The 24,593-nt window shown below is 50.6% G+C and overlaps 7 protein-coding genes across 7 annotated transcripts; 4 read left to right on the top strand and 3 right to left on the bottom strand.

Moving 5' to 3' along the window:
• Positions 1-2,421: 2,421 nt before the first annotated feature.
• Z519_06655 (uncharacterized protein) lies at positions 2,422-5,796 on the top strand (the record flags this gene model as incomplete). Its single annotated transcript, XM_016764393.1, has 1 exon — positions 2,422-5,796. The coding sequence occupies one exon, from the start codon at positions 2,422-2,424 to the stop codon at positions 5,794-5,796; it is 3,375 nt and encodes a 1,124-aa protein (XP_016619475.1).
• A 4,769-nt stretch (positions 5,797-10,565) lies between these two features.
• Z519_06654 (uncharacterized protein) lies at positions 10,566-11,409 on the top strand (the record flags this gene model as incomplete). Its single annotated transcript, XM_016764392.1, has 2 exons — positions 10,566-11,010; positions 11,063-11,409. 2 exons carry the CDS (start codon positions 10,566-10,568, stop codon positions 11,407-11,409), a joined length of 792 nt encoding a protein of 263 aa, XP_016619474.1.
• Positions 11,410-12,605: 1,196 nt separating this feature from the next.
• Positions 12,606-14,318, top strand: Z519_06653 (uncharacterized protein; the record flags this gene model as incomplete). The annotated part of the gene is made up of 1 exon (XM_016764391.1): positions 12,606-14,318. The coding sequence occupies one exon, from the start codon at positions 12,606-12,608 to the stop codon at positions 14,316-14,318; it is 1,713 nt and encodes a 570-aa protein (XP_016619473.1).
• A 628-nt stretch (positions 14,319-14,946) lies between these two features.
• Z519_06652 (uncharacterized protein) lies at positions 14,947-16,697 on the bottom strand (the record flags this gene model as incomplete). Its single annotated transcript, XM_016764390.1, has 4 exons — positions 14,947-15,440; positions 15,515-16,363; positions 16,420-16,527; positions 16,580-16,697. The coding sequence occupies 4 exons, from the start codon at positions 16,695-16,697 to the stop codon at positions 14,947-14,949; spliced, it is 1,569 nt and encodes a 522-aa protein (XP_016619472.1).
• A 1,829-nt stretch (positions 16,698-18,526) lies between these two features.
• On the top strand, positions 18,527-20,123 carry Z519_06651 (uncharacterized protein; the record flags this gene model as incomplete). The annotated part of the gene is made up of 4 exons (XM_016764389.1): positions 18,527-18,646; positions 18,704-19,130; positions 19,187-19,248; positions 19,326-20,123. The coding sequence occupies 4 exons, from the start codon at positions 18,527-18,529 to the stop codon at positions 20,121-20,123; spliced, it is 1,407 nt and encodes a 468-aa protein (XP_016619471.1).
• A 1,291-nt stretch (positions 20,124-21,414) lies between these two features.
• On the bottom strand, positions 21,415-22,576 carry Z519_06650 (uncharacterized protein; the record flags this gene model as incomplete). Its single annotated transcript, XM_016764388.1, has 2 exons — positions 21,415-22,493; positions 22,561-22,576. 2 exons carry the CDS (start codon positions 22,574-22,576, stop codon positions 21,415-21,417), a joined length of 1,095 nt encoding a protein of 364 aa, XP_016619470.1.
• A 522-nt stretch (positions 22,577-23,098) lies between these two features.
• Z519_06649 (uncharacterized protein) lies at positions 23,099-23,682 on the bottom strand (the record flags this gene model as incomplete). Its single annotated transcript, XM_016764387.1, has 2 exons — positions 23,099-23,577; positions 23,631-23,682. The coding sequence occupies 2 exons, from the start codon at positions 23,680-23,682 to the stop codon at positions 23,099-23,101; spliced, it is 531 nt and encodes a 176-aa protein (XP_016619469.1).
• Between the last annotated feature and the right edge of the window lie 911 nt (positions 23,683-24,593).

The raw sequence follows: 24,593 nt of genomic DNA, 5'->3' as shown, positions 1-24,593 counted from the left end.
ACGGATGATACAGCCGCAGCATCTATGAAGGCATTTCGCATCTCTTATGCCACTGGAAGAGCATGGTGGGAGACGCGATTCAATGCTGGCTCCGTCATGATGAGTGACTCAAGTCGCCCATCGCGAGAGCGCAGCTGCATCTAGAAGTTTTGCTGCAGTGCCTCTTTGCGTGAGAGAGCAGCAGCAAACGCCAACGAGCATAAATCAAACTTTTAAGGTCTTACGACGGAGACATGACACGAAGGAATCTTTGCAGCAGCACCGGATTGCACCAGTTTAAGACCAGATTAAGCTCTCAAGCTCTCATCCTCAATCCGAAGACGGCCTGAACCGAAAGCAATACAGAGACTCTGGCGCTTCGGATACCCTCACCATTGAGCATGTTGACGTCCTTCGACGTTCTCTTTCAATTCAGACAGAGGCAGAGCGTCGCGGCCAACTGGATTGAGACATCTCAGTCAACATACACCAACAGCTATGGGATCTCCAATCCAATGATCCTTCGCAGCTGCGGTTCCTTATCGACCACAAGGAGGAGCTGGCTAGATGAGCGTTGTCGATACTCCAATTGACCAGCAAGCACTCTAACGGACTGTATCAGGTGTCGACGCACGTATGGCCGCCTAGCGCTGAGTAATTTGCGATAGAGCGTTGCTCCTTTTCATCTATATTGAACAGAGTTCTTGAACTGGTGACCAAATACGGAACTCTATGCTTGATCGGGAGATAATTCGAGCCATCTGATGAAGTCTACCCAAGCGGTAACGCACACCATGGGCTCCTTCTCGGGCATTAATTGTGGCCCCGGCTGTGGCGCTGATAGGCCAAATCAGGCCGTTTCAGCTGAAGAGTTATTTCTCCCAATGAAAGGTAACTTTTTGACGCCTTTGCATACGCCATCTCGTGAGGCTCTTCTGCGATAGGCTTCCATACTCTAAACAGTGCAAAGGCTTGCCCCAAAGCTAGGTCTTCACGATCACCTAATCTGATGCGATTTTCAGCTAAAATTTTCGCTCAGGTGTCTAATGTTTCGCTGAAGAGAATATCAAGTAGATTACTCCTATATGTGATCCCCTAGAGCAGAGGTTTGGATGCCAAGGGCCACTGGGTGGGCTGTGAGAGTCCGAGCTACTCTTCCTTAATGCTGACACAGCACTACAGGTTCAGAGTAAACAAGCCACGATCGGCGCAAAAATGCCACTGAAGAAATTGAGAACCGTCAAAGACAGCCCGTTGCCCGAACACTATGATCCAAAATTCGAGTAACCTTTGTCGTATCTTTAGTATGTCTTTCTAATGTCTTATAGCGTATTAGCCATACCTGCAACTGACGAGGACCCTTATCCGACATGGGATACATAAAGGCCATTCGATCGGGATGAGAGCTCCCTCGCAGGCTTCCAGGGGGCAGACATATATCTCAGCGAATTCAAGTCCCATATATCCATCGAATAGAACCGGTGAACTATCTGTCTAGTCGAGCGGGCTTCTAGATATACTCAGCGACTCGAGCTTTGCTCGATCCGATCGCCCTCTCCAAATTGCTGGTTTCTGTACTGGCAGATTAGCCCTTGAACAAGCGATTGCCGACCAGTGGGCATACCCAGGGATAAGAAAAGATGCGTCGTCTCAAGGAATTTTGTATCGATCCGAAGAGAAGGACGTACGCGTCCAATCTATGCTCTACTAACCCTGCCATTGTACCAATCGTTACACATCTAAATTGTGTCCTTTAAATTTTTTTGTCAGAGAAGGAGAGTTGTGATGCGAACGCAGGGAGGCATTATGTTATAGAGACAGAAATAGTTGAACGGCGCAGGTAGAGCCAAACAACGCCACCTCATTATACTTCAACAACAACCTCACCAACGCGTTGTTTGAAAGCATCTGAGAAGACGGGAGCTAACAGACTGACTGAAATAGCCATGCTGACTGAATCAAAAACCCGAAATCCAACGCAGCATATGTTAGCGATTTATTATTAATGGAAGTTTGCACTCAGAAAGCATTGTCACTTAGGAAGCTGAGCTCTCACCGTCGAGGAAGGATCGTGTTCTTTGGTCCGCGATCATTATCACTTGGTGGCTGTGTAGTTAGAGCCTGGTCGATCGTTCTCGAGGCCTGGAAAGGTCGGCCTTCCTTACCACTACTCATAGACTTCAAATACAGTGCACTGTGGCATCGTTGTATTATGCAGTGACAAATGGTGTTGTCCGAGATAGGTGGCGAGCTAAAACAAACCGCTAAATGAAATTAGGCAGGTTAGGCGAGTGCTGTTCTAGAGAAATGCTATCACGTGTTGTCGCGTTGCAAACTTGGCGCGTCTTCCGCGTCATTCACTTTCTTCATCCACCATTTCGTCACAGCTCGATGATTCGCAAAGACATCAACCTTACAAGAATGGGCTGAGCTGAGAAAGACATGGATTTCCTAGATGATGAGGCTGAAGCCAGCTCAGATGTCCTTGTCCCGAGTTCTCAACCCGATTTGAACACGCGTGCTCGTAAGCGTCGCCGCCTTAACTCCGATCTCAGCTGCTCTTCACCCACACAAGACGACGAATACGATCTGCCGCCGAACGAAGATGAGAACGGAAAAGACATCAAAAAATCAAAGTATGAAGATCGCATACATGTTCCTCAGTATGGAGACCGTCCGCTGGATACCTTCGTCACCCAATTGACTCAACAGCACTCCAGTCCATCCAGAATTAGAGGGCCAAGATGGATGAAGCCTCGGAAGAGCCTCTCACCCTCATCTTCCATTCTGAAACGTCAACCTACTACCATAGACCATTCTTTTCAAACCGCTACGCCTAGCGATGAGTTCGAAGTGGTCGAGGATGACCTTGAGCTTTTGGAAGCCTTAGGTGATTATAGCAACCCGGCATTAATGCATAGAAACACATGCCTAGAAGTCATACAAGGCAAGCCCGATGGCAACTCTGCTCCTCGTCGTCCTCTGCAGAAATCCAGCTCGTTCCGCCAGACGACACTACATGGGATTCATACGACTCAGCAAGAACCTCCCACAACGCAATCCCAACCCAAGATACACAATTGGCCATTGGCAAGCCGAAGTGAGCCTCCAACCCATCATGAGCTAGATCGTGATGCCATGGCCACGTGGGTATACCCAACGAATCTTGGCCGAATTCGAGACTACCAGTATAACATTGTGCACAAGGGGCTTTTCCACAATATTTTGGTCGCGTTGCCCACGGGCTTGGGGAAGACATTCATCGCTGCTACTATCATGCTGAACTGGTTCCGATGGACGAAAAGTGCGCAGATTGTCTTTGTGGCGCCGACCAAACCACTTGTATCACAACAGGTTGACGCCTGCTTCAACATTGCCGGCATCCCACGATCTCAGACCACGATGCTGACAGGAGAGGTCTCACCAGCAATCAGAGCAGAGGAGTGGCTAGAGAAAAGGGTCTTCTTTATGACACCTCAGACCTTGATCAACGATCTGAAACATGGCTATTGTGATCCAAAGAAGATCGTTCTGATTGTGGTAGACGAAGCACACAAAGCAACTGGAAGTTACGCGTATGTGGAGGTGGTTAAATTCTTGAGGAGATTTAACTCGAGCTTTCGAGTTCTTGCTCTTACAGCAACCCCCGGAAAGGATGTGGAGAAAGTGCAAGAAGTGATCGACGGGCTTGGAATCGCTAGAGTCGAAATCAGGACGGAAGAATCTCTTGATATACGCGACTTCGTTCACAAGCGGAAGGTCGAAACCCAGACATTTGACAACTCTGATGAGATCACCATGGCATTAGAGATGCTGTCGGCAACACTACAGCCCCTCCTGAATAAGTTGCACTCCCAGGGTGCTTCTTGGGGAAAAGATCCACGAATGATTACCCTGTTTGGGTTGAAGAAAGCCTGGGAAAGATGGCTGTCATCCGAAGCTGGCAGAAGAGCGCAGCATTCTGTGAAAGGCATGGTGAAGGCGATATCTACTACATTAATGAGTCTGGCTCATAACATTGAGCTTCTGAAATATCATGGCATCGGGCCTTTCTACCACAAGATGAAAATATTCGCGGATGAAGCCTTAGGTGGCGGCAAATACGCGAAACAAATCGCAGATGACGAGAACTTCAAGAAATTGATGACGAGGTTGAGAATATGGGTCAACAACCCAGATTTTATTGGACATCCGAAACTATCTTACCTGAAGACTGTCGTTCTCAACCATTTCATGGACGCTGGTGAGAGGACTAGTGATGACCGCAGCACGGGCTCTTCAAGTACAAGAATCATGGTCTTCACACACTATCGAGACAGTGCGGAGGAAATTGTGAGAGTCCTCAATCGCCATGGCCCTATGATCCGTGCGCATGTCTTCGTTGGGCAGTCAGGCACGAAGGGTGGGTCGGAAGGGATGGATCAAAAGACTCAGCTGAGCGTTATCAAGCAATTCAAGGCGGGAAAATACAATACAATCGTCGCGACATCAATTGGAGAAGAAGGTCTAGATATCGGTGAAGTCGATTTGATCGTCTGCTATGATTGCTCGAAATCGCCTATTAGGATGCTTCAACGCATGGGCCGGACCGGGCGGAAACGGGCTGGAAGCATCGTCTTGCTCATGATGCGTGGCAAGGAAGAATCAGACTTCGCCCAGTCAGAGGACAATTATCAAAAGATGCAAGAAAAAATTGCCAGCGGCAAGGAGTTCAATTTCCATGAAGAGCTGTCGCTGAGAATTATCCCGAGAGACATCGTTCCCGCGGCCGACAAACGCCTAGTAGATATTCCAATCGAGAACACGCAGCCTGGCTCGGTCGAGCCTAGCCGACGAAAACCGAAGAATGCCAAAAAGCCACCAAAGAAGTTCCACATGCCAGACGGGGTGGAGACGGGCTTCATGTTCTTGGGCAACGGGAACAAGACGACGAAGGCCAGAACAAAAGAGACGGCACCAAAACAATCGGAGCCAAGAAAAGACCGCGAGGTAGCTGCACTACCTCCGTTGAAGGACGCTTTGCTGTCCGAGACCGAGGAGCGAGAACTTGAAGACCGCTACGTTCGACTCGTGGGGGCCGAAGACGAGTATATTCAGTTCGTACGATTTGATGCTTACCCAGAACAACAGCGACGGCTCGGAAAGACAGATGCTGTTAAGCATTCAAGAGCGACCAAGACGTTGGTGAAAGCGTTCGAAGCGATGCGGAATCCAAGACAAGGGTGGTGCCGTCCGTCGGACTATGACGCGTTATCAGAGGGGGATGAAGCCTTGCCTAAGGCGTCGGAAGTGGAAGAACTGACACGTGCGAGTCAGATGTCCAAAAGGAAGCCAAAGCCTCGGACACTTTGCCACACAGATGTTTCGAGCGACACTATTGGTCGTTACGATGACAAAGACAGTTTCATCGATGATGGAGAAGCAGATCTCAGTGCGGCTCGGTGGGCGGGGTCCAGACGAAAAGATAAGGCAGTGTTCGCTGATAATGATGACAACGACGACGACGACGACGATTTGTTTTCCCCTCTACGAAAGATGCCGAGTCCATCACCTACTAACAAGGATGTAGAAATGCGGGTCACGAAACGGTTCTACATCTCGCCACAAAGCATAGATTACGATGCCATGGACGACGACCTACCAGATCTAGAAGACCTGGTTTCTACCAAGAAGACAAGCAAGCTCAGCCCACAGAAGGCGAAGGTCCAGAGTGCTACGACACGGATCTCGCCGTTAGCGAAACAGAGACTCACAAGTCCTGCACGCAGGAAAAGGACGAGGAGGGTGATCGATAGTGATGAAGACGATGACGAATGACTTCCAAAAGCATTGACTTGGTTTCGACTTGTTGTTTGCTTGTGTTCCGTTTTTTTGTGTTTTTGGATTGTGCATATCCGACTTACTTGGATGGGTGGAGGATGGATGGATAGTACGACTCTTTAGGTTGGGAAACGGATCGCCGGGCTATCTACATTCTTGGCTACCTAGTCTGGACTCTTCCACTGTCTTAATTACAGCTCTCTTCGGGTCTTAGCGCCGGCCAGAATGACACAATCCAACAGAATCAGAGTTTAACACTACGAGCTCCCCCATCATTCTCTCAACACATCCCCTCAATCAGCCTACGCAATTCCAACGCCCCCTTCAATGTACAATTCTCCCTATTCTCCGTCAATCCACGGTAAACCATAGCCCCGTTCCTTGCGGCACTCAGCAACAAGTTGTCAAACTCACCTTTACCCACGGCAACCTCCTCAACCCTATCACTTGCAAAGTCATACACCTCAATTTTCGTACCACCATGTCCCATCTGCATGGATGGCGTTGGAGCCCTGATTCGAATTACCCCCTTTGAACCGTAGATGCGCCAGTCTAGACCAGGGGTATCTTTGAATGCGGGTTCGGAACGCGGTGGGTAGCTTAGCGGGACGCCCCTTGCGAAGGTGCCACGTAGGGAGATTGTATCTTCGGTTTCTTTTGGGTAGGTTGAGGAGATGATGGGGCCAGAGGTGCGAGAGATGAGTTTTACGTCATCATTAACAAGGGACTTGAAAGCCTCGATGATACGGTATAGCTTGATGACCTCGATTAAAAAAAAATGATATAGCTGAAGGCGGTCTCAGCATAGGGGCTCTCTGAATATATTGTAACAAGGCAAAGTGCCTGTGCTGGGCTGGGCTAGCGGGGAGGGAAGTTTGTCTAGTCACATGTCAAACCAAAACGGGCTGGTAGGGGGGAGTGCGAGACGGTTTACAGTGCTGGAAGAGTGCCATTCATTATAATTAGACAGAGTATCAGTGTTCCATGCTTTTTAATGTCGTCTACCTATTCCTGAGTGTTTCATCGGCCCTTTCCTACTTCTCAATGCCGTCGCCGTGCTGGGCGCTCGCTGCCCTAGCGGCTGCCTCTCTGGGGGTGGTGTTGGTGGTGGTGTTGCCCTGTCAGTGTCAGCCAGAAACGCGTTCTTGATTCCTGACCTGCTGAACAGGTCTCTGTGCGTTGTTGCACGTGCATGCCGAACCCCGAAGTGCCCTGTTATACTATTCGTCATCCGGGTCGGTGGGAAAACTGACGGAGCACTCATTCGATCAGATCATGGATGGACAATCATAAATTTGTGCTCAGAAGCACATCCAGAGTGTATGCAGCGTAGCAGACTCATTAGGCTGTATGAGCGAAATGGTAATATCACAGTGTCTTTGCGCAGCGCGAGGGTCGCCTTGGGCATCAGTGGCCCGGTATGAAGTGTAGATGGCGAAGATCAGGCTCAGAAGCAGCGAAGAGAGACTTGTGGTGAGACCGCTCGTCTGCAGGGTAATGGAGTGCCGCGTCGAAATGCGGCAGAATGCTAGGTACATGAATCACGGGCGACATAAGGCGATGCAGATTGAAGAACTGGCCGAGCAGCTCACCCGCATGGGATGGTAGGGTGTACAGGTCCTCTTCCGTGAGACGAGATATGACTTCTCAGATATCGTTTTCGGTGGGCCTCGAGTATGCCTCGACACTTTCATGACCATGAAGGACACTCCGTATTAGCTAAGTATGTGACACCCAACCAATAGACAAATTCGCGCCAGCGACCATGATTGGAGGCTGACTGGTAGAGGACCTTGCTGTCGAAGCGCAGAGGGATGATGGATGCCTACAGCTGGTAGTTCGTTCATTTCCAAAACCCGAAGATCTGAGCGGTGCGCTTCGTTCGTTACGCAGAAGTAACGTGCTTTGAATCGATTCTTGCTAAGATCTGCTTTCTAGAGCTCAAACCCATTGCTCGAGCGTTTGTAGGTAACTTCAATTTTGGCTGTATCAGTATGATCCTTGGTATGTAGCAATCTAGTTGCTCACTCCTGCTCCACAACCACTCTCTAGTTTGCATCCTGGAGATGCCTCGCTGCGTGTAATGCATCTTCGTCCTCTGTGCTCGCAGGTTGAGCAGACGGGCCTTCTTCGATCATACCAAGCTCTGAAATGTCTGCAGCTGAAGCAGGAGACAATAACTCGGTTCCCGGGTCTCCCCTGGGGTCTTCAGAGACTCTGGCATCTTGACAATCGAGGGGGAGAGTGGCGGAGAAGAGGGACAAGTCGTTTCTGATCTAGGGATAAATTTTCACGTATGTAGGTAGTGTCGCACGAAAAAGTTATCCTAATCTTCTCTTTATAATTAGCCGCTCGTCACTTTGCTAACCTTCAGCTCCCCTGCTGCTGTTTCCTAAAGCTCTGTGCATAGAGATATAGATATGACTCTATGTGGCCTTAAAATACTCTTCGAGGCAGTCTGTATATCGTATCTCGAAATGGGGTGAAGGTAAGGAAAAGAAATAGAAGAGCCAGTGTAATGGTAAAGATTAGCTTCGGTAGCACAAAAAGTCAGCCAGCATATTTAGCTATGTATTTAGTGGACTGCCTTTAAGGGAGGAGAGAAACGGAAAGGAGGGGAAGAGTAGATAGGCGAAGCTAAGTAGCCGGGCCATATTAAGCCGTACCTCAGTGCACCTTCCCTGTATGTGACACTCTATTAGAAGAGTAAATATCGGTCTATATCTCACGTCTGAAGTATAACTAGAACATTTACCGGCACCAAGCTAGAGGCTGCCCCGTGGAGGGCAAATGGGGACTCTAAAGGTTTTGTGAGACACTGTATGTAAAAAGGTAAATGCTGTCCAGAAATGGCGGTTCGTGTTCGACCCAGCTGGCTACCTTGTAGTGGCCACATGGACGATTATACCTGAAGTCCAATGTTCTTTCGCTTGTCGACCGACTGTGTGTCGAGGTTCATACAATATCGGACGACTTTCAGTGCTGCTACTCGAAGCAGGCTCCCCTCGAGCCGGCTAACGTGCTCACTGATCGTCGTGTCATCCGAACTTTGCCTTGATATGTATCTTTCCGAGGGTGGGAATGTCAGCTAATGGCGGCGGGTCCAACGTGAATTTGTTGCGAGTCGTGTTGCGGACTAGGTCTGATGGTTCTGCCCGAAACTACAAAATACAGCCATAGATTACAGTAGCAGCTGGAGCATGTCCTGCAACTCGCAATTACTTTTCCTAGGACTGGGCCAGTAGTCTCTGGTTGGGGCTTCTATTCTCAATGTTGAGATATGAAGTAAGGCTTCATGGTGTAGCCGACATTGCTGAGAGGTTACAACTACAAACATCTTCCATGTGATTGAATTATCGCGTGGAAACAATACCCCGCACGTATCTATTCCGTAGCAAGGATCTCATGGTCCCGAAGATTCACTGGTTGCAGTGGTCGTGGCTCTAGCGGTTGGGGAGACCGGTCAAAATCCGCCCCTCCTCCCGCTTTCCCCCCTGGCGAAGTAGCCTGCCAATCGGTAGGGCAGCTGGAGACCTAGTCCAAGATAGACCTGCGCAGGGTGCGCCCGTTTGGATTAGTTGCGTACCTTGGCATCGGGCCGAGAAGTAGACACTGCCTTCGGTTGGGCTCGCAACCACAAAGTATGGAACAATTGGCATGTGATGCACAGAGCCAATGCATACTGTAGGCAAACGAGGCTCAACGTTGAGGTCGGTGAGAAGTCGCTACAGACATAAATGCCCCAAAGTCGATTCTTTCCTAATTTGTTAGGCTGTCTCTTGCCTGTGTCCAGTGGCAATGGTCGCTTTTGTTACGCGCTTGTGCAATTCGGTGATTTGATGGATTCTCTGTGTGTTTCAGTCTGCCTTCTCTCACTCCAGCGAGATCTATATACAAAATGGGCCGGATTCTAGAGCATTGCTCAAATGCCTCGGAGGAGGGCCTGAAACCGGAATTCGGTTCTTCCGCACTGCGGCCCCAAGACCAAGCCTGTGAATGTCACAACAGCTTTCTTTCTTTGGAGAAGCTCCGAGTTTCGAAATGCCGCGCCCTACACATCTGTCGTCGTGGGCTTCCAGATTCACTCCGGGAATAATCCTAGTTTGTGATTGGCAAGAGAGCAGCAAGTATTGTCCCCTGGATTTAGCCCACAAAGCCCGTAATGACCCAATATCAAATACCCTTTTGTGGAGATTAGTGATATGTTAAAGGTTGCAGGGATTCTAATTTTGTTTTGGTTTGGACATGGGAGGATGTCATAGCACGATGCATTGCAAGGGTGGTAGGTTATTGTCCACGGACAAGGACTGCATCTCAAACTTCATTCGGCCTCACGGTCTCAATGCCGGCTCAACAAGTCATCCGTTATGTTGAAATGTCCCAGCTGATATCTTCGCAGTTCCGAGGACGATCAAAATCCGACCACTGCATGGAATGGTGTGATTGAACCAACATCTGCTCTGGCATTGGACAGCCACTCCTTACTGACCAGTGTACGACAAGTCGCTGCCTATTCAAACTCTTCCGGGGATTTCTATGGGAAGTTCTACCTACTTCAAGAGTTAAAAACAAGAGACTCCGATACCGACAACCTATACAATTCCTTAGAATAGCTACAACCCCTGCGCTCCGTTACGGCAACTAGCTACATTCTCGTTTTAGCGTAGAGTTTAAGCCGTTGTTGATATTTCAAATGCTGTCGCCTTCTACGAAAGACATGATATCACAATTGTATGAATAAATCTACTGTCTTGCAGTCTTGAACAATGCCGACGACGTCTTTTTTACCTCCTGTTTGCGTCTCGAACTTTCTACAGACAAAACATGTTCAAGCTTATCATGGTAGATTGACTACCATCCCAAAGATCGACGGCCTGCAGCAGGTGGGAGAGAGGGAGAGCATTTCTCTTGCGATTGCAAACACGGTGGCGAATCTTTACAAAGTGCAAAGCCGCGAAGACTATGCACACTATGTGAAGAATATAGCTCCTATCATGTTCAGCAAAGTCCTCAGGCATGTCGCAGAGAACGAACCAATCCGTCTCGTTGTTCTAGCGTCTCAACTATCACAATATGAGGGCGTCCCTCGAGGCAGAAAATTCGAGCCGGAATCCAACCTAGCCCGATTCGATGAACTCTGCAAGCATATATCCACGATCTACAGCCCTGGCGCTCGAGTCGATGTGGTCATGGACGGGCTCATTCACAACGGTATGCACAAAAGACCCAAGCGTTGACTCACATTGCTCAGTTCATCACACAGGTCTCTTCGGAGTCGGAGACGTCGAAGAGTGGGAGTCTATCAGGGCAATGGAAGAAGCTGCAGCTAAGAGGCACTCTGGAACTCTCAAAATTCTCCCAATCTGGAATTTATTGGAGGACGAGCACGACGATATCCCGCTGCCTCTGGAAGAGGCTAGGTTCTATTTCTTACACCATGCACAGCTGCTAAAAGACCACCTCATATCAAGGTTCGGCAATCCAAACAACAATTCTATCACGATTCCTCCAACATTCAAGGCAATATACGTCAGCGAACAGTATTCCAAATTGCGTGGTGGAGAGAACAAGAACACTGCGGCCAAGGTCGCACTACATGTAGATACATGAACTTTCCGCCCGCAAGACTCTTACTAACCTTTTTCTCTTCCAAGGCTCTGGCAAACGTGCTGGAATCGGCGTTCGGCAACGCTGTCCATATCTCACTCTGACCTGTGAGTCACACGGTATCTTCCTGTACTCAGTCGAGTATTCGGTCACACCTGGAGCGTCGGCACCGGTCTCTGGAAATTGGAAAGGATTTTCTCGGAATCCTGTGCTTACGGATACTTACAATGGCAATACAATGGCACCTTTCTGATACCATTTTTTTTATGAAGGGTTGACTGTGTCGTCTCCCAGGCAGTGCACGACTACCAGTTGTGTCCATCTCTATACCCAGAGTGCAAGAGCAAGTACTGGAATCTATCAAATATTGTGGATATCAACCAAAATTTAAGAAGCGTAGCCCATCATTTTGCATTATAACCAAAGTATTGACCACGTCAGGCCATTAGAGTATTGCGTCATTGAGAGGCCGTCAAAGTATTGATCTTAGTTTCAAGCTCTGTAACACCACTCTGTATCCTCTTCGGTTTCTTCCTCGCTGGAAGCTGGCACCAACCAATGGAGCTTCAATTGGATTCCTCGGCCAGGCGGACGCTCGCAGACGATTATGATAATGGCCATAATAACAATAATTAAATATAGACATAATACGAGAGAAATTGTTTCGATCTAGTATCTTATTTTAGTATACGGACATTTCAAGTCCCCTACAGTATCGCAGCGGTGCTCAATCTGGCGCCAAGCCTTCAGACCCACTCCACCTTCCGCATAGTGCGTCCCGTGTCAATAGGCACTACTGATGCACTGGCTGTGCCAAGAAAAGACTTTCGGCAAAAGCGGGCAATGAACGTTCTGTTGTCGCAAAGCAACAATCTTCCCTAGGTGGGAATATAGATTTTCTGTAGTGTTTTCGAAGCTGGTGATGGATACTCCCGCTAACTAAGGGATGTTGTGTGGGATCCAAGGGAGGAGGCTGTGTCAAACAGCTTCCGCTGGTGATTGAATAGTTTCATTCGAAGCTCCAGCTTTTCAAGGCTTTGAGATCTCTTTTTTTGGCAGTATTCGTGGTAGTCAGCCGTATACGAAGCTCTTGTGACCATCATTGAGCATCTGCAAACACAGAGGTTTCCTTCCATCGATCTCAAATTACGTGCTCCGTCGCTGTCGCTACCTCTGTCTCTCAAACACCGCCTCCAGCCATGAGTCGAGCTATACCCTGCCACTTTGTCACCTTGACAGCGAGCCAGCTGGACGAACGCCGGGCGACACTCGACCGACACGGCTTCTATGCCTGGCTCTCGCCTGTTGTCCTCCTTGGAATCGTTTTTGCCATTCGTTTCGCCGGAGCTTTCTACGAAGACCGTATTGTTCCTCTTTCCAAGGACTCCCCGGGCCAGCCTCCCTCGACTCTGCAAGTCCAACAACGGCGCATTTCCTGGTGGCTAGACCAACCCATAACTTCAGAATTCGGTACTATAAAAGTGCACATCCTTGGAGTTGCCTACGCGTGTTGGTTGCTGTTCCTCACACTCCGACAAACTGGCGATGATTACTTGTACCTCACCAAGCTGTTAGGCCATGTCGCAGTATCTCAGCTGCCGTTTCAGTACATGATGGCCATCAAATCCCCTCGAAACCCGGTCCAGTTCGCCACAGGCCTGAGCCACGAGACCCTAAATCCTTACCATCGGCTCTTTGGCCGGATCATTCACCTCTTCTTAGCCGCACATGCCGTCCTGTACATGAATTTTTTCGTCATGGAGAAAATCTTGTCTCAACGACTCAGAAACTTGGATGTCTGCCTAGGCTTGACTGCATTCACCATCTTCACCGTTCTCGCGATCACAGCGCTCCCACCGGTCCGCCGGACCGCTTACCACAAACACTTTTACAGGCCACATGTCGTCTTGTCAGGTCTTCTCATGCCTGCCATATTCATGCATGTGCCCACTGCCCGTAAGTACGTCTACCAGATGGCTGCATGTTACATCTTCAACGGGGCCGCTCGTTCCAACTCGACCAGCGTGCCGATTACGTCAACCCTGTCACTAATCTGCGGCACGAATCTCGCCAAACTTCGAATCCCGGGTCCGGCATGGGGCGTTCCACCTCTTCTAGGCGCCGGTACGCCTGGATGGGTGCCCGGACAGCACGTCTACGTCAAGCGGAGTATCAGCCCGGCAATGCCCCGCAGCCCATTGACTGTGGTGTCTCTTCCACCGCGGGAATCCCAGGACGGCGGAGACGAGAGCTCAAATATCGACCTGGTGCTTCGCGTCATGAATGGTCCAATAACCAGCTGGCTGGCCGCCCAGCCGATGGAGACAGGGCTCGTGGCTCAAAATGCAAGATTGTTCGTCGAGGGACCCTACGGGCAAGCTCGTACGTACGTGCCCACGCTACTTCGGGCCAGCGAGAGTGACGGAGCGATCATGCTTGTTGCCGGCGGAGTGGGTGCAACCTTCACCGTTCCGATATACTTATCCCTCCTGGCAACACGGAAGTCGACGCAGAAAATCTATTTCACCTGGTTCGTGAAGTCGCTCCGGGACGCAGAATGGGGCTTGGACATGCTGCTAACAACCACTGTATCGGAACTGAATGCGGCCGTGTATATCACAAAGCCGAGTAACGAGAAGCTTCGTGAGACGGTTACCACGAAGTGTGGGTTGAGAGTGCTCGGCTACGGCAGACCACCGGAAATGAAGGCGGTTGTCGACGATGTGTTCTTGCCGACTGGAGGAGCGCTGGAGAAAAGCCCGATTGCCAAAAACAGCGTTGCAAAGGTCAGCGTTCTGGCTTGCGGTCCCCCAAGCATGACGCGGGCGCTGCGCAAGGAAGTGGGCAAGCACGTCATACGTGACGGACGACATGTGTGGTATCATGAGGAAACTTTTGGCCTGGGGCCGTAATACTCTGTGTTTTACTCAAATACTAATTCGGAAGGCATATATTAATACCTGTCCAGATTCGATGTGGCTCTGATAGCGAAGGAACCCGACGAGTATTTCTTATGGTTTTCCAGTCGAGCTGATAGGTCTTGTTTTGAAAGGGGAATCGGACTGCCTTGAGAAGTGGGATGGAGATGATGGAGAGGGAGAGGATTGTGTGTAAAACAGATTGCCATGAGATGACCAGATAATCGCAAGAAATACAACGCTCTTGATGACTGGAAATCTGAGGAGGGGCGCAAGTATGCCCTGTATCTAACTTTACCGCAAATACTGCAAAACGGCATAGCCACTCCACTGTAAACGAATACTCTAGAGCTCCTTACCAAAAAAAAGAGAAAAAAACAGAGGGGAAAATAATTGTTGAGCGTCATCACTAGAAATAGGTATCTGTGTCTGCTTGAAGCATAAATACTAGCCATTAGTAATTTGAATAAGTCACTGTCACTCCAGTACCACTAGAACACCTTCGTGCATACGTAGATGCAACCTCCCAGTCCAAGTTACGTCGTACGTGCATGTATCGACACCCGGTTTCCTAACACAAACGCTAAATGCCTAGCAACCCAGCATCTTATTCGAGCAAGTTTTACTCCCCTTTCTGCAAAAACTGGTCTTTCTCTTGAGCCTGTACAAATGCCTCCATGATTTGTTGTCTTTTCATTTCCGATCGTGGAACCAGGTCGAATTGGAACGGGTTAGGTTTGGTGATCAGGAGTGGGTGGTAGTCGTTCACCGGAATGGGCAGCTCCTGGCCCAGCTTGTCCTTCTTCCGCTTGATGTCAAATCCCCACGCGACAGCGGCCAACAGGCAGAACGTCTGCGTCTGCACGATGTTGATGCCTTGGCAGATCCGTCGACCAAACCCAAATTGGTGATAGCCGTGGAGGGTCGGGAACTGGGTGAGAGGCTCCTTGTAAGTTGGGTAGCCCGGCAAGAGCCAGCGGTCAGGGTTGAAAGTCTCCGGGTCTGGGTAGACTTCGGGATCGCGAGACAGGGACCATTCCATCGGATGCACCCAGGAGCCCTTGGGCAGGAAATATCCGTCGTAGATGCAGTCGTCCTGAAGTTCGTGTGGAATGCCTTTTCAGCAAACACATCAGCGGGAGCTACTGAAAGGAAACATGAACAAAAAAAAAAAAAACATATGGACAAACCTGTGGGTACCGCCGGCCTCCATCTTAAGCCCTCCTTTACAATCGCCCGCATAATTGGCAGATCCGGCATGTCCGAGAGTACTGGCATTCTGTCACCACAAAGGGCATCGATGTCCTTTTGTAGTCTCGCCATCCATTCTGGATGCAGTGTCATGGCCAGGAAGAAGGTATGGAGCGGAGATGATGTGGTATGTATCCCTGCCATTGAGACCATCCCGACATTGAATGCGGCTTCAATATCGGTCGGAAAGCCAAAGCGGTGGCCGTGTTCGAGGTATGTGCGCGTGAAACAAGGAGATGCCTGGCCCTTCTCCCACTGCTCCCGCACCTCGTTTTGGCAATTCTGGTAAAGTCTAGTTTCCTTTTCTTGCCGGTCTTCCTCGTCAACCCTCCACCAGGCGATACATTTGGGCACTCTCATGCATCCTGGTAAGATATTTGAAAAACGCCCAGATGGTGAAATATTAATAAGCAGTCTCCAGGCGTTTGTACACAGCGCAGATGCGTGGTTTGGAGTTCCAAAGGCACATCGACTCAAAAAGCGCGCCTGATGCTGATCGAGGTGTGAACTCCATCTTTCAGGGTTCTGAAGTAAGCGCACCAGCGTGCGAGGTACTTCGATGGTCTGATGATCGTAGTAGTTGTTCTCATGGGCCGTGCCGAAGATGAGATGAGTAAATTTTCGTTGGCGACGCCAGGTATCATGGAAACCTTGGAGAGGTAGATACTTCCAATCTTTTGTTCCCGGGACATTGGGGAATGCAGCTGGTCTGTCAGAACAAATGGAACCTTGTTTGGCGAGGATGTCGAGGACCATGTGCTCCTTTGAAACCCAGATGTGCACGATTCCTGTCCAAAGACGATCAGGTACTCAGTCTCTATTTCTATCGAACAAAGGAGCCTACCCATCATAGTGTGCTGATAAATGGGCCCATACTTGGCTGACCATTCAGCAAATTTCATCCAGGTCTTCTCGCTGGGAATGTCGTGAACACGGCCAATCCATGGAAGACCTCAATATCATCAGCTAGTCGATTTTGGAGGTTAAGAAGACCGATGTAATACCTTTTGGCCCAGGAATCTCTCGAGTTCCCGCAGGGCGACGTGGCTTGCTGAGAAGTGAGCGCCCGATAACCACTCCAAGCACGATCAGTACGAGAGCAATGAACGAATATACAGCCATTGTTTCTTTCAAAATCTACTATGCAGGTGAAAACGGTGAGCAAAGCAGTGTACAGCAACGGCTGAGATACTCTGATGTTTTTGATCACACCCTCAATCGGTTATCCTGACACTGGAGCAACCCTAGAAGCTAGGGGGACAGCAGTTAACAACCCTTTCGCGTTTGCATCTCCCAGGTGTTGCGGACAACATGGAGTGAAAGCTAATGCAACGGAACTTCAACCCACGGACCTTTTCACATACAAACTGGCATGGGAAGAGACACTAGTAGGCGGCATCTCAGTCGACCCCTGCACCGCAGCGTATATATAGTAGCACTGCCTTCCGACAACTGATCCCCTGGGGAAAAGTGGCATTAGGTCGCAGAACGAGACACGAGCTTTCTCGTGTGACATGGCGCTGTTTTCGAACAAAGAAACTTTGGAGGGGCTAAAGTTTGTGGTCTCGTGTTGTAGCGGAGTGGTACCTCCGCCCTTCACCTTAGAGCCGTTCCAAGCTCGTATATCTTAATTTAGCTGCACTCCGACATGACGAACTTTCAACAATTACCCATTCTCGGGAGTGATCCCGGCTACACCATTGATGATGGACCATAGCCAAGTATGAGTTCATCCCTGTATTGGGTGCCTAGTTCAATCACTCCATTATTAGACCCGACTATATCAACCATTGTCTTCCGATTCAATTTCTGCTGCGCGAGAGGGCTCCCAGCTTAGGAAGCGACCAAACTCAAACTGCCAGGTTCAAGAAACAACAACGCACGCTTCAATGTTATACGAAGAGGGCGTCCTAGGCGCTCAAGTCGCTCTAAAAATAGGCGCTGGACGGGGATCCCAGCGACTTGGAAAGGTAACGGAGTTTGAGAAAAGTCGTTCTCCATACTGGCTTGGAAATTGTGTTCAGAATGCTTCCCTTTCAGTCACAGCTAGACCGTTTTCTTCATCGAGGCTTTGAGTCGTCAGCTATGACGGCGATTGTTCTTGGTGGACCCAGAGAGATTGGAATAGGGGATACCCACCCGGTTCGTACACCCGGACAGCATTTCCCCCTTCTCCTTTGCTCGAGTATTCTATCTCTTACCTGGACCGGGTAAGGTCTGTTGCAGGGCCTGCCTTACTGCCTTACTGAGTCGACACTCTTTCAACCCTCCGCCCGCAGTGGCAATCTGTATTACTGGATTGGCAGTTTGTCTCATTAGGTAGGCCAGCCCTCTCTGATCCCTTCTCATTAACCTAAAGGACCGCAAACTGAACGGCGGACGAAGGGAAAATTACTGTAGCCCGATCCTCCAGCAGAAGGAGGCGCATCACGCGGGTAAGGGGATAGGTTTCGCCCACGCTGGGATGAGCCTGTCGAGTCTTTGCCAACTGAACAGCCGCGGAGCTTCCAAATTGATTGGGAAGTAATGGAAAAATTGTAGTAGGCATATAGAGACATATAGAGCTGTTCCGGAAACCTACCTACCGTGTGACAGTACTCGACAGGCAGCATGAGAAGGTGGAAGCTGTGGCAGATATCTTAGCTAAAGTTCAGGTTGAAGCAGTCTTCGCTCCCCTCTAGGATCAAACCGTATATCGCCATTACGTTTTTCTTTCGCGAGGAATCTAGGTACAGAGAAGTAGCCTTGTTTTGAGCTTGCTTTCCTCAGACAAAAAGCTTCCCCTAACCAACAAGCTAAATTCACCCACTGGGTGTCTTTGGCTCACGGTCTGACCGTCATCTATATTTGATGCTCGAGCTACGGCGAGGCATAAATCTGCTACGTGACCATTGGCTACATCTTCGGCCCTCTTGGGCCCTCTCTTCAAACTTGGCTTCTCTGAATATCCCATGGAACCATACTATTGGGTGGCAATTAGTGTACTCGTCCTGATTGCGAGTATCTCCAGCACAGCCAAAGCGGGACAATCAACGCCGACAAGCTTCACTGACCAAGCAGCCTTGCGCGCCGTATGTTTCTTCCTACCAGACCCCCGCAACAGCTATCCTAACTGACTTGCCAAAAAGTGCAATATCCTTGCTGAACGCTTTCCAGCGCTAGTCTCGTTCCCGAACGATAGACTGTACCTGTCTCAGCAAGCTCAGTACTGGGCCTCCAACCAAGCAGATTTCGCTCCAACATGTCGCTTATCACCGAAGAAAGCGGAACAAGTCAGCAGCCTCGTCTCTCAGCTCGTTGCCTTTGGAGATGAGGTCCATTTTGCCATCACGAGCGGTGGCCACTCGACCGCCCATGGCGCCTCAAATCTGAACGACGGCATCACGTTGGATTTGTCCGGACTATCGTCGGTCTCTGTCGCACCTGACTATTTATATGTAGAAGTTGGCCCCAGGACCCGCTGGCTGGACATTTACCAGATTCTTGACCCTCTCGGACAGACAGTTTCTGGAGGCAGAGCTTCCTCTGTGGGCGTGGGAGGATACCTGCTCGGCGGTCTATCACCCGCTGTGCTTGCTGAGATAACGTTGCTTACAAGGCTGACTTGGTAGGTGGCATATCCATGTTGTCTGGCCGATATGGCTGGTCCGCGGATACCCTTCTGTCAATCGAGGTACAAAACATGCTTGACCTGACTGACTACAAAAGCACCCGAGCAATCACTAACACTTCCGGTCTTTCTTCGCAAAGGTGGTCCTCGTAAACGGCACAGTCATCAACACTTCCCCGTCGAGCCGTCGCGATCTCTTCTCCGTACTCAAAGGGGGTAGGAACAACTTCGGCATAGCAGCGGGATTCCACCTGGAGACTTTTCCACTTCAAGAGTCATTACGTGTCGCTCTCCTACGATATTCTGACGACCGCCTCCCGCGGGTGATAAGGGGCCTCGCAGACTTCGCGCGGAATGCACACCTCGACCCTTCCTCATCGGCGGAGCTTTCGGTTGGTTTCGATGCGCTGAGTAACCGGACGGCATATGTTCTTATGCCGACCAGCGCCAACTCGCGCTCGGGCTCGGGCTCGAAAAAGAAGGACGAGTTCCCGTTGTGGAAGCTGTTTCTGGAGGTCCCGACCCTCGAGACCTCCATGTTCAGGGCCGGGATGACCGAAGTGGTTGAGATGATTGAGATTAACAACCCCTACGGCTTCCGGTATGCCTCTTTGCCCTCCCTCTGCTTCTTTCCTGGCATTCACCTCACGTCATCTCTCATGGGCATCCCTGATGACGCTCGATCCAGGGTGTACAAAACGACTCTCACGGTCCACAACGACCCTGAGCTCCTGTCAAAAATCACAGACCTCTTCACTGCACACGTCGTTCACAACCGCACGCTAGACACAGAACAGCATGGCTCCGACGCGCGATCCCATCTTCCGGGCCGGGATGCTGCTTCAGCCACTTACACTACCGCACCTACATTACTCCAGGGGGAGAGGGGCGAGGAATCTGATGGGGCTAGACGACGAAGCGGAGCCATTGATGCGTAGGTGATGTTCTTGTTCCTTGCCAGACAGGTATTGCTTGTCACCACCGTCATCCCTTCGCATCCTCTTCTATTCCCTTCGCAAAGGCTTTCCTCCCACTGAGGATCAGGACTCATCACTCTCGCCATGACATCTCCCACGTCCTGACATATAACCCCGCCCCATTCCTTTCTCCCCTTCCCAACTTCCACCCTCCCTCCTCTCTCAGCCTGCTTCTTCCCTGTCGAGCTCCCGAATCCGATCATCAAGCTTATCCCTACCACCCAAGTCCTCTCCTTCGAATCCCACCACCTCCACCCAACCCACGACGCAGACTCGGTCGCCACGATAACTCGCATCCTCGCCGAGGCCGAGACCCTCGCGCGCCGCCATGGCCGCTCCTCCTCCTCTTCCTCCTCCACCTCTGCGCCGCTCAGAAGGGACAGGATCGGGTACGGGAACAGGGACGATGGCGCACTGCATCCGTTCCGGTACATCAACTACGCAAACGCAGGGCAGGACGTCTGGGCCCTTCTGGAGCAGAAGAACAAGGGCGGGATGATGGAGGAGGCGAGGAAGGTGGGGGACGCGTACGATCCGCAAGGCGTAATGGCGAGGCGGGTCAAAGGCGGGTTCAAACTCAGGGAAGAATAATATTTATTACCGTCAGGAGTTCCAGAAACAGCGAGTTCGCTATTAAGCGAGCGAGCGAGCAAAGCAGGATGAGATGAGACATGATATCTTCTTCTGTGTCTGGGTCATTGTTCGAGCAATTTCCGCTTTTGTCCTACGTCTAGCCCTCTAGGTAAAGGCATTTTTGCAGTAGATTGTCCAAAGATGAATGTGCAATGGTCGTCGTCGCTTTTTATGTCAGTTACATCCAGACCTCCCTTATCGGGTCGTAAAATCTCGTGATTATCCTTCTGCTGTCCTGTCGATATATCCGCTGCAATCGGATATCCAAGACATGCCAACAGCCCTCGATCTCATCCGCCGGAGCAAAAGATTGGACCTGCTGAACTGACCATGCAAGGAAACAGAATTAGGCACGGCCGGGCAGCGTGTGTGCAAACCAGTGGCGGCAACTCCAGCAGCCAAAAGGTCCAGACTCAGGTTAGTTTGCCTGCTGGTGAGCATCATCTCGAGTCTGACTTGTGTTTCCTGTGCTCAGGTCTCATCCCCCAGCACAGCGCCAGCGCCAAATTGGTCAGCGATTTCCGTCTTGTAGCGCGGTAGGAAGCGACCGCCGAGAATCCGAAGAAGTTCCTGGCAGAAGCAGTCAGAAAATGCTGCCTTCCATTACACTTGGTGCGGTTCAGGAGACCTTCCGCACCGCAAGAATCCGTACCGCCGATATCGACCCCCTCAGCCACCCCTTCATATCAGCAAGCGTCCTTGTAACATCTTTCCAGCGACGCTTTACCCAATCTTCAACTCGGCGATCTTTGTGCCCCTTCCATCTCGCCCACACGACGAAGAGAAACACCAAACTTGCATCAATCAAAATTTGCCGCACAAGTGCCCACGCCAACCACTTGGCCCACGTCGATATTCTGTAGAATATCCTTCTCCGCCTAGATGTCAACTCGGGGGAGAAAGACGAGGAGGAGAGCAAATGATTTGCGGATAGCTGTTCTCGCAGTGCGGCGACCTCGGTCGAAAGATGCCTTAGGTGAGACTCAATGCGACTTCGCCAGTCTGCATCAGAGGGAGCTCGTCGTGAAGAAGATAAAGGACCAATAACTGCATGGGTTATCGGATCCACCTCTTCACTCTCCACAATTTCATCGCTCCCTCGCTGTGAAACTGGTGACAGGACTCGCATCCTATTTGGGTCCGAATTTAATCTGACCAGACTTTGGCCTTCGCCTCGTGTGCTTTGGCCGGGAGGTAGACTCCCGAAACTCGTTTGTTTCAGACCGGCCCGCTCCAACCGTCTGGTGGGCGACTCTGCCTCGTCGTCCTCTGAGCTCCCGCTCTGACTTTTAATCTGGTTCCAAACGAATTCGAGTTCCGCCACCAGCTCACGAGACTCCTGCGTCCCGGAGGCATATTCCTTCATGGTATCTATTAGTGTACTGATGTACCGTCGTTTGGCTTCGGTGCGGGACATGCCGGCGCAAGCATGCCACGCATCCCATTTCTCAATCTCGGCTTCAGCCTCTCGTATCCTTAGGTCTCGAGATGCATAGCGGTGGACGTTGTTTGACTTGGAGTTGTTCGGGTCTGGGGAAACAGAGGGCACGGTCGGACGCGGGAGGATGGATTCAACGTCACCCTCCATGGATTGTTTATAGAGGCCATAGAGACGTAGCCGGGCGGACGGAGGCGGCCGTGAGGAGCCTGTTCGAGGGAGCCGGCGGACTGTGGCCAGTGCATGGACAAACACGCGATCTGGGTCGGGAGACGTGAGACTCTGACAGTGTACCATCAGGATAGCGGAGATGGGGATCAAACATACCCACAGAGTCCGACATGGCGCCCACTGCGCCCGAGGCCTGCTTACCTCTCGAAAACAGCAGAGCCGAAGAGGGGTTGATTCAATGTCAAGTCGTGGATGTCATTCAGTGCCCCGTGCCGAAGACGGTGGACGGAGAACGCGGGAGATCCAGAAGTCGCGTGAGAGGGTTGAGACGAATCTAGAAGACGGGAGAGACGAAAGACGAAGCAGACACGAACATGAGTCCACCGATCAAGTATGGACCGTAGAGATAATCCGAGAAGAGGATGTAGAACAAGGGTGGGTTGTGTAGCTGAACGACTGCCGAAGTGGACGAGGACTGTATCGCATTTGCCATTGAGTATGGAGTAGCCATTATTTGATCACCTCTGGCTTTTCGGGATCCCAACGCCTCGGCCTGCGATTACGGCAGAGCAGCGCTTCATCGCCATCACGGCGGAGCATGTACCTCAAGACGCAATCCGCCATTCAGTCACTTGGCAATTGCCCTCTCTACTCCTTTCTTCCGCACACCGTATCACCAGTACACCTGTCAGCTCTATCCCCCGACTCTCTCGGGCTCCACCTTGCCACTCAGCTCTGTCGCCTCTCTAGCGATCCTATGTGAAGGCTGCTCCGGATCACTGTGGGCGCCCTGTCGGTTTCTGGTCGATTCCTTCGGAGCTTCTCCGCTCATGGCATACTTGCTCAAATCTCCATACTTGACAGTATTGAGGGCACTCTCGTGAGAGGCGTGGAGATGCACTCGTGGCACTGCCGATGGTGATATTTGTCCCTTTTGCGCGGCGTCGAATGCTTCTTTCCACCGGCGCGCACAGAGACACCACTTCATTCCATCCTTGACTCCCGCCTCTCTCAAGTTGTTTCCTCTTGAATTTGTAAAGTCGAGAAACTCGTGGTTCACTGTGGCTGCGACCGAATGATTGTCTTTGTCTTCAGGTCCAGTCCTGCAGTATCCATCGCGAAAGAAGCCGGTCGGAGGAGCTTTAGAGTGCATTGCGAGCTGGCCCCCGGCGACTGAGAGCTTGTTAGTGCCTCTTCGCGAATCTCGAACCAAAGAGAGAGCGCACCATTCTTGTTCTTCATCATTTCCTTGCTTGAGTTCTGAGGAGTCGTCGCCATCTCAGATGATTCGCTCCTATACCGGATAGTATATCTCGGACAGTTCCTGCTGGATTCAATCAAGGCCCAGATATTGCGATTTCGTCAAGAGAGGAATTAAGAAAAGAAAATCCATGATACATTCGGAGGCTGTCACTCATTTTTCAGTCTGGGCCAAATTGTCAAGCTTACGACACCTGGTGGCGGTTCTGAAGTCATGACGTTTTCCAATGCGTTTACATCACTGAGATCTAAGAAGTATTCCCAGTCGGCACGGGCCATAACTCACCGATAATAGCAATATATTGGCGGCGTTGAGGGCTTTTCAACAAGCGTGAAACAGAATATAACATGTATATCTTCACTTTGGCACTGCCTCATCCTTGAAAGACAGCACGGCAAATACCCCTGGAGCTGTAAAGTCCAGCTAAAAGCATTGTATAACCCAAGACATATGCCGAGAAGACACGGAAACAATGTCCGTCAGACATTTCGTGTTCAGCGGAGAGCTCGGATGCCTGATATGCCATGCATGATCCGGTGTGTTCTTTCTCCGCTTCACCAGCATAACAAGCATATAAATACAGCGCCTGCGGTGGATCCATCAGAAGCACGATGGATCAACATCTCTGCATGTCTACGGAGTATGTCTCGACGGAGTCTACCTTTCCTCCCCGGCAGTTGCACCTCGGCAATGTATCCGGGGATGCGGATAGAGGCCGCGGGAAGATGTACGGGGTATCCCTCCACCATTTCTACTCACCTCGTTGGTGCACCGGTTATGCTACTGACGCCAGCGTCGATCTTTCCTCTATCTCCAGATCTCTCCAGGGGAGTAGCGGGCGCCCAGAAAACTTGTTAAAGGTACCAATCACCCCCGAACTAACTATTACAGAGCTCTATAGTGTCTTTTCTCTCGAAAATACTTGTAC

This window comes from Cladophialophora bantiana (genome assembly GCF_000835475.1).
Source record: "Cladophialophora bantiana CBS 173.52 unplaced genomic scaffold supercont1.9, whole genome shotgun sequence".
In the NCBI taxonomy this organism is placed as follows: domain Eukaryota; kingdom Fungi; phylum Ascomycota; class Eurotiomycetes; order Chaetothyriales; family Herpotrichiellaceae; genus Cladophialophora; species Cladophialophora bantiana.
This window is presented reverse-complemented; position numbering and strand designations above follow the sequence as displayed.